The sequence below is a fragment of the Salvia splendens genome, chromosome 5, assembly GCF_004379255.2.
Source record: "Salvia splendens isolate huo1 chromosome 5, SspV2, whole genome shotgun sequence".
Lineage (NCBI taxonomy): Eukaryota > Viridiplantae > Streptophyta > Magnoliopsida > Lamiales > Lamiaceae > Salvia > Salvia splendens.
In genome coordinates this window covers 912,545-924,622 of record NC_056036.1, presented here as the reverse complement: position 1 = coordinate 924,622, position 12,078 = coordinate 912,545, and the positions used below count along the sequence as shown (strand labels likewise).

Genomic DNA, 12,078 nt, shown 5'->3' with positions numbered 1-12,078 from the left:
AAAGGAAAAGCTGGTTTTGAATTTGCACAGTTTTTAATTAATTTAAAGCTTCTATAACTCTTGACCAATTTGGTGATTATAGTATTTAATTCTACGTGAGACAATTAAATAAAATATGATGACAGCAAAGTCTATAAAATCTATTTAAGGCTCAAATATTTAACGTTGACAGCAAAGTCTATAAAATCAAAGTCTATTATTCTGGAAGATCCTTTTGCCAAGTGCTAATCTATTCATCAATAGAAATCATATAATATATGATGTGTTTTCTCATCATGTATCTGATTGTATAGTAAGTGACGAATTAATGTGACCAAAATTTATTTGGTATTTTATTAATGAAAAAATATTAACCCACTCGACATTATAATAATTGAAAATGTTTGACATTTTAATTATTTGAAAATATATCAAATATTTTAAATTTGACGACATGGCGATTGTTGTTCTATAAACAGTGTGTTAAATTATTATAATTGTTTCAATATTTGAAATATAAATATCTGGTTTTTTAGCCAAAAATCAAATTGGTAATTGAATATATAGTGCTTCACTCAACACTTTTTCTAGTAGTATTGCAAGCTTTGTTGATAGTGTTTTTAGACTTTTAAAGAGAGACATGATTGGACAGCAGTTCATATTTACAACCTTATATTCCTTTCTTTACATTTTAATTAAGCTAAATTGTATTTATTAGATATAAAGTTGTATAAAATCTCATGCCGCTCAAGGAAAAAAAGTCTTCATCCTTTACCCTTAGGGAGTACTATTTACTATTGACAATTAAGGTAAATTGTATTCATTAGAATACTACTAAATCAAAATAAATAATTATAAATTTAATGAACTGGATTTGAAAAAAAAAATGAAAGTGGAAAACGAAGTGGTACACACCGAATTGCAAAAGATGGGAATCTATCATCGGACCCCACTCTAAGATATATTGGTACCTACATATTCGTTGTTTGTTCTTATAGGGGAATAATTAATTATTAACTCATAATTTAATTGCTAACTACAATTAATTTAAGGTCATAGGATTTTAGAAAACTTTTGGTCTACAATTTGCCACGTGTAATTTTCGTTTTTATTAATTAAATAAAAAAAGATAAAAAAAATCAAATTAGGGTTTTCGATAAAAATGTCAATATAGTATTTCGAAAATATCAACACAATGCTGTGAGAATGTCAACACAATGCTTTGAGAATGTTAACACATTGCTTATATTGACATTCTACATTTATTATATTGACATATTTTATATATCATGTTGACATTTGTTGTTGTACAAAAAAATTGAAAATTTTTGATTTTTTTTCAAATTTTGACATCGGAACATATGCAAGTGAGATCTCGTTAGAATCCTTATGAAATTATCTTTAATTTGATATATGTTGTGAGAAAAAATAATTTAAATTAAGAAAGTTATATGCGTTTTAAAGTTATGAGATATTTTTCAATAGGTAGTTACAACTAATTTGTTGTAAATTGACCTTAATACTCTTATTAACGTTTTTTGTTGATCGTATAGACATTTCGGGGCTAATGATCTATGCCTTTAATTTGAATATCTAATCATTATTATTTAATTGTAGTTAGCAATTAAGTATTGAGTTAGCAATATAACACTCCCCTTTCTTATATTACTATTTCCATTTTAATTAAAAATGCAAGGAAAAATATCAACAAATTAAAATTTTAAGAGGCCAAGAACATAATGGAATTAAGTAAAAAAACTACCAGAAAAATGAAACCAATTTTAAAAATATATCAATTGTATTTAATTGTACACATTGCGTGTGCCATTAAGTATCTCATTGTGTCTATTTTAGATATCCGCTATAATATTAACATGTCATATCTAACTCATATTTCATCATAAAACTAACATACAAATAATCGCATTTCACTTATTTTTCTTCACGGTCACATTTCTTGAAATCCGTGACGATGGCGGAATGTCTGAATCTATATATACTATGAAGAGCTTGTCATTTCATATCTCCACATGAACTGAACTCACTAGTTCTTTTCTTTTGTCATATATAGAGAGAGATGGCAAAATCATTTGACATAGTGAAAATGTTGGGAGAAAAAAAGCCATATTTGGCCATGATATTAGTGCAATTAGCATATGCAGGAATGGCCCTCTTTTCTAAAACAGCAATGGCTAAAGGAATGAATCCATTCGTCTTTGTGGCATATCGTCAAGCATTTGCTACTCTTGCTTTGCTCCCTTTTGCACTATTTCTTGACAGGTTCATTCTCTTTTTATTCTTCCTTCCTTTAATCATTTTATAATGTTCTTGATTTAATCTTTTTTTGTGCTATTTTTTCTTAGGAAAAGTGGTGATCAATTGTCATACAGCCTACTATGGAAGATATTTTTAGTTTCCTTATTTGGGTAAGTTTGGATGATTTCGTTGTGTTCTTGGTTGTTATGTTGCTTTTGATATTTACGTGTTTTACCACTGAAGGCCATAGCCATTTGACATGATTTGACCGTTTTGTAGGATTACTTTGAGCTTGAACCTCTACGTATACGCGATAAACTACGTTTCTGCAACGTTCGGTTCGGCTAGCAACAACAGTGTTCCCGTATTCACCTTTGTCGTCGCAGTTGGCCTCGGGTACATCAACCAAATAGTATTCCCTCCGTCCCGTTAGAAATGAAATGCTTTCCTTTTTGGTCTGTCTCATTAAAAATGAAAAGTTTCTAAAAATGGAAATAATACTCTCTCTCTACTTTTTCTTCTCTCTTCATTAACTCACAAAACAACACTACATAAAATCTCGTGCCGAAAAGCAAATGCTGCATATTTAATGGGACGGAGGGAGTATATATATAGTCATGTTGATTCAGATCTCGAGATTGTCTGACACATGACTCTTGCGTGTGTTATTGATCAGGATTGAGAGGGTTTCAATTAGGGAATTGTCAGGGATTTTGAAGATTGTGGGGACTGTGGTGAGTTTTTCAGGGGCAATGGTGTTTGCCTTTGTGAAAGGGCCTCAATTTAGTATTGTGAATCTGTCTGAAGGGAAAGCTATGACTATGAGCAATCATGGAAACTATATTAGCAGCAAAGAGAAATGGATACAAGGTTGTCTACTTATGCTCTTGTCCAATGTTATTTGGGCTTCATGGCTTGTCATGCAGGTAATGTTTATTTATACAAATAAAATAAAATTTGATATTTTAGTAAATATATACATTCTCCTTTGCTAATACATGCATGTCTTATTTTCCTATCCCATTTTAATTTTATTATATAGGGCAAATTACTAAAAAAAAAAATTATAAAGCTTGGGTAAATTTTGGTCGATCAAAAAATCATGAAGTTTGGATTTGCTCTAAACTATCCCATGAGGAAAATTTTGGTGACTTACTTATAATATATTGTTCATATTTTCCAACCATATATTTTCTTTTTCTTTATGAATAGATAACACTGTTTAATTAATCGGTGATGACACGTCCATGTATGATTTTTCGAATGCCATATGAGATAAAATTTCACAAAAGAAATTGATTGTAAGATAATTGAGAATAAATCTAAATTTCATAATTTTCTAGCTAATTCCAAAGCTACGAGAATGACTAAATTTGACCAATTTCATAACTTTTCCGACAATTAAATTTTTTTTTGTCATATTATAATTATTTAGAATTATGTTTTTATACATAAGATAACAATGATCACAATTCACAAACACAATTATAACTGGTTCACCACTTTTCTTTCTGGCTCCGTACTCTAATAAAATTATAGTACTACTAGTTTTGTATGATTAATTATTATGTAATGAAACACATTATATTGATATTTGATTGTAGGCCCCTCTAGTGAAGATGTATCCAGCAAAGTTCCGATTGACAATGCTACAATGTTTATTTAGCTGCATACAATCAACAGTTTGGGGCATGGCTCTGCAAAGGGACATTTCTTCGTGGAAATTGACGTGGGATTTCAATCTTTTATCTGTCACATATTGTGTACGTCTTCACGTCCCTTTCTCAATACTCGTCTCATTTTGCCATTTATGTTCACTCACTCTATTATAGTAAGCAGGCGCAATATTAAATTAACTAATTACACTCACATTTTAATAGTATAAAACTACTGAATTTATCTTAAGTTAATTGATTATATTCACATTTAAAATATCCCTGACTAAACAAACCATTTTCTTTTCTAGAAAACATCAACCATTTTAATTGTTCTTTTACTTTATTCTCTGTTTACTTGACTCACGGAACACTACTTTCTGAAATTTCGTGTCGGGAAGAAATGTCTCGATTAACTTGGGACCGATGGAGTAATATATAAAAGTGGAACCAATATTTCCTCTGTGTGTCTATTGACGGACGGAGGGAGTAATGTTTGAATTTGATATGGTATTGAGAAATACATACTAATTCTTTTAGATTTTGATAAAAAATCTATTGTAATGTACAGGGTGTAGTAGTAACTGGATTAAGTTACTGGCTGTTTCTTTGGGCTGTGGAGAGCAAAGGTCCTCTTTTTACTGCAGCATTCACTCCTTTGCAACTTATTTTTACTGCCATCTTCTCTGCTTTTTTATGGAATGAGATGCTCCATATTGGAAGGTCAGTAATTATATTGTTTCGTATTTCAATTTCGTGATTTATTTCACAATAATGTACGTGTAATTATCATTTAATCGTGCTACCACTATAAAACTAAGTTGTATGGTCAAAAGGCCAGTCTTGTCAACAACTTTGTGTGGGATAAAAGAAGTGGTAAAGAAAGCGTAGTTAAAAGTGAAAAGAAAGTGGTTTACATTATAGTGTTATCTTGTTGTACATTATTTTAGCATAAAGACAAAATGTCAAAACTTGTGATAAATAATTGTGTTATGAAGCACTATAGTGACTTTTTGCACGATTTGAAATTCCAATTAAATTTGGGAGAAAATTTTAAACTCGTACAAAACAACGTTACGATATTGTTTCTTATATTATTCGGATTTGTCTACCTACGTTGCCTTGTTGAATTCAATTTAGAAGAAAATCCAACTAGTGGAAAATTCGTTACGAATTTTAAAGATGTTGACGACCAAATTTTAATTTTATGGAAAATATCAAATTTTGGCTAAAATTTATAATTTTAGGGGCAGTGACATAAATGAATTTAACAAGCTAAAATTTCCGAGATGATACTCATATTCAGATAATTTCATTATTGCTTGGATCTTATTCATAATTCAGCTGATCTTGCTGATTTTGACATGTCAAACAATCCGATACAAAATTTACCCAAAACTAAAAAGATATTTTCGACATCATGTGAACCATATGATACCTGACCATGTCATGTCCTTTTATCTGTAGTATATTGTGATTATGTGCTATGTCGAAAATTGTTCGTTTCTAACGAAAGGGATCTTTTGTGCAGTATATGCGGGAGCATGTTGCTTATAGTAGGTTTGTACTGTGTGCTGTGGGGTAAGAAAAAACAAGTAAAAATGGAAGATGATAAAGCTACAATGAATGAAACTAATGTGTAGTTATGAGTTTTGGACTAAGTCTATTGATTTTGGTGATGTATGTCTTTTTTATCTATATATAAATATAAATATGGCTATCAGTAACACCTTGATTTTGAATACTATGATATTATCAGGTATATATTGATGGCATGGGTTAAATATTAGCCACGAAAATCACGAACTTTGGAAGAATTATTGAACTTCCACGAATTTCAAACCTTGAATGATAATGCATCAAATTTCTAGATTTTCCATGAAACAAATTGCCTCAAAATTAGAAGGTGATTTGGTATTTAAAAAATGATGTGTTAAGCAAAATGAATCCTCATAAACAAAAAACCGTTAATTGAAAAACATCATTTATATGCACTAACTTAGTACAAATTATAAATTGTAAAGAGGTAACAAAACCTTTCAAGTTTCAATCAAAGTGGAAATTCAAAAGTATTGTAGAACTAGAATTATTTGGAATCCAAGCCCACTAGCCCAATATTCAATTGGGCCTACTATATATACATTAAGGACTCGTTTGGTAGCTATTTCATGTTTTGACTAGACATGATACCATTATGATAGTTATCATAGTTTCGATTAGTTAATTTACATATATTGGGTGTTTGGTAGATTAAGATAATTGTGAGTTATCTTATTGTAGTGTTTGGTATAATAAATCACAAGCAAGAATTAAAATTATGTTTGCCAAAATTATACTCATTAATTTAAGTTAATTACTAAACTATCCTCCTTACAAAAATTAGCATCTTTTTAAGCTAAACTTCTTACAAAAAATAGCATATTTTCAGGCTAAACTCCTTACTTATCAACAAACGTATATTTATTCTATAAAAAAACATATTTTATTTTGGTATTCTATTTTTGTAAGCATTGATTATTTTGGTCAAATTTTATGAATAAGCATTGATAATTTTGGACAAATTCTATATGAAAATATTTTATCAAGTGCCAAATTTTGTATATTCAAATTTTTTGAAGTTTAAAGCGTTTGTGGATTGAACAAAATCGTATGTTTTTGTTTAAAAAAAAGCAATTGCCTTCAAGTATTACGTAATTATAATTAGAATATAATATAATGAAAATAAAGTGAGAACAACAAATTGACATCACAAAAATCATAACATGATTTAATAGGAAAATGATGTCTTTCAATACAACAACATAAGTAAAACCAACACATATTTTGGTTTAGGGTTAGAAATTTTGATGGGTAAAATTGTGTTTTGCTAAAATTAACTTTTGTTCCATGATAAATAACATAGGATTTTGAGTAGTTACAAATACGAGTGAAACATATAATTTTCAGTGGGCTTTGTGCGGGCCGGATATAAAACACAAGCTATTAAGTTTGATAACATAACTACCAAACACACAAATAAACCCAGATAAATCCCTTATCTAGGCGTAACATAGCCACCAAACGGCCACTAATTGACTCCAATTTAACAAGTTATGTTCTAAAAGGATTTAAGTCATGCTCAATTTATAGTTATCTTTGCATAACAATTGTTAATGAAAAATACTCCATATGAGAAGCATTATTATATACAAATATTTTTGTATATTTAAAATAGTACAACCCCCTAAAATTTCACGTTTCGCGAAATCGATGATCCACCACGCACGTGCATGCACGTTCTTCTGCCTTGTAGTGTAGTGTTTAGACGTTGAGCACGATGTTGCCGATGCCCTTAAGGTGAGTTTGTTGGAGGCATATATGGTGTGAACAGATAATTAAATACTACTTCCAATATGGATGTATACAGTTAGCACTACATTTTTCATATGAAAATGTCAGATAATAAAGAAGAAGCAAAAAAGAGGAAAGACAGATGAATTTAGTTATATTTGCAGCCAATTTTAATGCCATCACTATTTCGGACCCCATCAATACACAATCATCATAATTCATGAAAATGACGCAATTTCACCCTATTTATTTATTTTGGATGAAACTAGGAGTATTATTTTTAACAAGTGTCCATGAAAACTTCTCCATAGATTCAGTTATATTTTTGGATAGCTAGATTGCCGGAAAAATCATAAAATTTAATCGATTTTTGATCAATTTTCGGTATATTTAGCTAGATTACAAAGGTCAAATAGAAATAAAAAATTGTGGATAGTTTATATATACACGCGCAATTACCTTTTTCTAATAAAAACTAAGTGGAGCTCATATTTTACTAACTTATTCAATCCATTTTTCGTTATATTTCGTAAACCCGTGCCATATTAATCGAATAGGACTATTATTGCGGGACGGAGAGAGTACTAATTTGAAACTTGTCAAGTGCAAGAGAGATTTTTGTTTTGTTTTGAGGGAAGTACAAAGGTAATATTTCAAAAACCATTACACTATCTATGGTATATATAAAACTAGTTGAATGTGATAGTAACTTACATGCACAATTACTATAAAATAGTACCATTTTGGAAAATACTTTCATTTCAAGAATATTTAATCTCTACTTCTCCAATACCTCTTGACCACCCAATATTGTGGGCCCAAAGATAAATGGGAGGACATCATTAAACAATAAGCATGGGAAAGCACAATGAGGCATTCATAAGGTCAAATAATTGTTACTACTATCTTTCTTATGCATACCATAATGGAGATATATAATAAAACTATTTTATCCTAGACTTATGTATATATCTATACTCATCATGTTTAATGATCTTAATTCATTTCTATCATAAAAATTTAAAATACTAAAAATTGTGTTTGTATTGCATTCACACTGAAATTAAATATATTTGTAAAAGACATAAATACAAATTCTAATGTTGCACTAATACACCAAAGAGATGTAACTATCAACTAATTAAAGATATATGTGATTGAATGGTTAAAATTTTAAAATGGTTATATGTCCTTACATTGTACTATGACTTCTCATTTGAACACCTCCCTGAGATCGGTTATACTGCAAACCACTCTTAAGACGAGAACAACAGAACATTTGTTTTAACGTATGAAGTAATCGTGTACGTAATAAAAATTAAATATATAAAAAAATACAATTTACATCTCCTTTAAGATTTGAACTCAGGTTTGCATTAATCTAATAAGAGAAATGCATCTATATATTTTAGATATTTTTCTAATTGATTTAAAAATAATTCCCGTTATAAGAATATATTTTAATTTGAACATCTATACATGTACTCCTATATTCTTTGTTCCTTAGAGAAATTAGTTCATGAGTGGTAGGGTCATATATAGATTGTGACAACACATTGCTAGTTGATAGTAGTATTTGCAAAGTTACGTCGTTTGAAGAAATTATCCACTTCAATTGGCTTTTCTTTTGAAGAAAAGCAAACACGAAATAAGAAATCCAATTATTCTTATTTCCAATTAACATATAAATAAAAAAATAGAATAAATATTTGTACGTACACAACATCAACATTCAACAATACCGCGTTAAAATTATAAGTGAAGTATTAATTTGTACGTCACTATAAATGGAATTAATTGTTTCAAAAAAATACGAATTTTGGCTCATTTTACTTGTATTTCTCATGTAAAATTATAAATTTTATACTTATTCCATAATACACAAATTAATATTTTCAATACTTTATTTTAAACCACAATCTTTATATATCCCCATGATTGTCATGTTAACTTTATCTATGGAATATTGCTATATATGAAATTAAATACATATCAAAACTATTTTAACGTTGAATGACATTAAATAATATTTGGTACCATACCTAGAAACTATTCCAATAAATATCTGCCCTAATTTACCTGCCCAAATCCCTATACTTCAAACCCCACACGTCTTATCCGGTTTGAGTATATTCATTATCTATCATTATAGACTATAGTGAATAATTAATTTTCTATTTTATGTAACTAAATAATCCTTTCATTTTCATCGTTATTACTATTAATTATTTCAACTCACACGTAACCATTTTTGAATAAGGGACAAGTGTTTCAAATTTTATGCGTTGTACATTATCTCCTATTAAATTCTAATCCAAATGACAAAATAATTTTGATTTGATCAGATTATCTAGCTTTAATTAGAGAAAAATAAATTCTTTTAAATTTAAATAGAGTGGTTTCATCGCACATAGTAGTTTTTGCCGACTTCAAAAAACTAGTCAAACTCTTTTATTAGTAGTATTTTTTTTTCTTTTGAGGGTTTTAATCGAACAGAAACATTGTTATTTGTTCACATAAGAGATTTTCATTGCATTTATTATTTATCTTTGTTTGTAAAATTCTGTTTTCTCACCAATATATTTGTCTAGCTATAGTATTGTAAAGAATCTGAAAGGGGTCAAGATCAATAAATAGGAAAACAATTAAAGAAAGGAAAAGAAAATTATACACGTATATATCTTCGATTAATTACGCCTTATATATACACCAAGATATTTTGGCTTTTTCCAAAATGTAGAATCTTATGCAATTATAGGGAGACGTACATTTTATCGAGACAGCTCGCATAAAAAAATCATGTTTTTAATATTATGTACTATCATGTAACACTTGATTTATATTTTGTACAAAATCATACTATAGTGTTGAAAAATGTGATAACTTAATGAAACCTGATTAGCATTTCTTAATAAAAAAATTTAATGCTATTATTAGATAAAATATTCAATATTAATTAAAAAAGTTAAACTCTATTTGGATATCATGAATCATGCATTTTTAATGTTTGTAAAGTTCAACAAAAACAAAGAAACTAAAATTGAAGAAAAAGGATAAAGTCAACCTTAAACAAAATAAATTTTACTAATATACATTAAATATCATTTTTAGTTATCGCGAAGGCTTATGATATATGCATCTTTTTTATTAGAATGAATGCAACTCAAGGTTCAAATTTCGAGAGGAGTGTGGTTAATTATCACGGAAAATGCAGTAACTTTGTACGTTCTATTCAATGCAAATGTTCTTACATTCTCATTTTATGTTTTTAACTTTGTTTTAGTATAAAGGATCCTTATAATACACACACATGTAATATTGAATAAAGCTATGCGGTCACATTATGGCCAGCCATAAATTAATTAAATAACAAAAAAAATTGATTTTTTTCAAATTTTTGGTTTAATACTACTTGATTTTACTTTTATATCATCTTCATTATATGTTGCTCAACATGTTAGTGTTGCTCTTTCGTAGTTTTTGCTCAACTTATTACTACTGTCATTTCTTGATTGTTGCTCAACGTATACAGTAATTCGTGATATTAATGTGTTTTACGTAATGGAATTCAAAGATAAGTATCAACTCACAAGTCCATTCACACACATGTAAGTTTATATCGGTAATTCTAATTTTTTTATACATGTAAATGGACTAAATTAACTTTTTATGGCCGGCCACGTTATGGCCATTTAGCATCATTCTATAATATTTATATGTATATATAGATATAAATAGGATGTGGTTCCTAGTAAAAAAGGTGAGCTCAGACACCTCACATGCCAAATGTTTTATTCTGTTATGTACAGGATGTATTTTAGATATTTATTGTGTTCACTTACATTAGAAGCAATAATTTCACAACTGTAAATTGCTCCCAACTTATCTCATTAATTATCTGTATTATTGCACCTTAATTACTGCTATATCCCAAGTTGCTGACAACAGGTGCATTCATTTATAAATATGTCTAATACAGATCATCAAATGTTTAATATCATGTGCACGATCATTTTTATTTTGTATAGGATATACTTTAGCACATAAAATATACATCCCTCTCATTGTATCTCATTTTCAATATTTGTGACTGTTTACTAGATTTAACAATTTTATTATAATGTAATTTGAGAATTAATTATCTGTAAATTATATATGCATGATTGTTGTAATCATAAAATTATTATCTTGAATGATACTTATATTATAATCTGGACAAATTTATATATACCAATAAAAACTATACAAATGTAATTTCCTAGTACTTTTGTTGTTCATATCATTTCACATATATACTTTGGTGTCTATGAAGTCACATTTCAGCAAAAGATGATAGTACTATTAGTTACAAGAAACTGAGTTCATTTGAGTACAATACACAACACCCATGAATTTCTCAGTTTCTTATTCGATTTTTTTCTTTACTAGAAATTTGAAGATAATATACTAAGAATTACTCCAATTGCTTGATTATTTTGTTCCCACAACAATAGTATGAATAGCCAAATAATGATTAGTGTTTATTTGTATAAAAATAATTATAATATAAATGAAATACCTTTATTTTTCCTATAGCTCAACACATGGCAGGACCAATCTGAATATGATCATTCACGTATAAAATAAAATTAAATTTGTTATCACTTTATCCAAATTAAATACTCCTACATACCCCGTAATAAATGTTAGCATAAATAAATAAACACAATTTACGTAATAAACTTGATTTGTTACAAGTTACTTAGAATTAGGGTTTATGTCTTGTCAAGTCATTTTTTCTGTTATCCCCACAAGTTTAACATGATCAAGCAAAAAAGATATTTCCAATCCGAAAACAAAAATTATACTCTAACAAACA

At 28.5% G+C, this 12,078-nt stretch overlaps 1 protein-coding gene across 1 annotated transcript; it reads left to right on the top strand.

Annotated features, from left to right (window-relative positions):
- Positions 1–1,897: 1,897 nt before the first annotated feature.
- On the top strand, positions 1,898–5,617 carry LOC121805772 (WAT1-related protein At1g43650-like). Its single transcript, XM_042205763.1, has 7 exons — positions 1,898–2,259; positions 2,343–2,405; positions 2,515–2,631; positions 2,912–3,161; positions 3,840–3,998; positions 4,462–4,613; positions 5,422–5,617. Exons 1-7 carry the CDS (start codon positions 2,057–2,059, stop codon positions 5,531–5,533), a joined length of 1,056 nt encoding a protein of 351 aa, XP_042061697.1. The 5' UTR covers positions 1,898–2,056; the 3' UTR covers positions 5,534–5,617.
- Positions 5,618–12,078: the final 6,461 nt, after the last annotated feature.

Bases quoted from the DNA above. Each gene is read 5' to 3' on its own strand.
- LOC121805772 (XM_042205763.1), top strand. From the start codon at position 2,057: ATGGCAAAATCATTTGACATAGTGAAAATGTTGGGAGAAAAAAAGCCA. The intron at 2,260-2,342 runs GTTCATTCTCTT...ATTTTTTCTTAG, and splicing joins TTTGCACTATTTCTTGACAG to GAAAAGTGGTGATCAATTGT. The intron at 2,632-2,911 runs GTACATCAACCA...GTTATTGATCAG, and splicing joins GTCGTCGCAGTTGGCCTCGG to GATTGAGAGGGTTTCAATTA.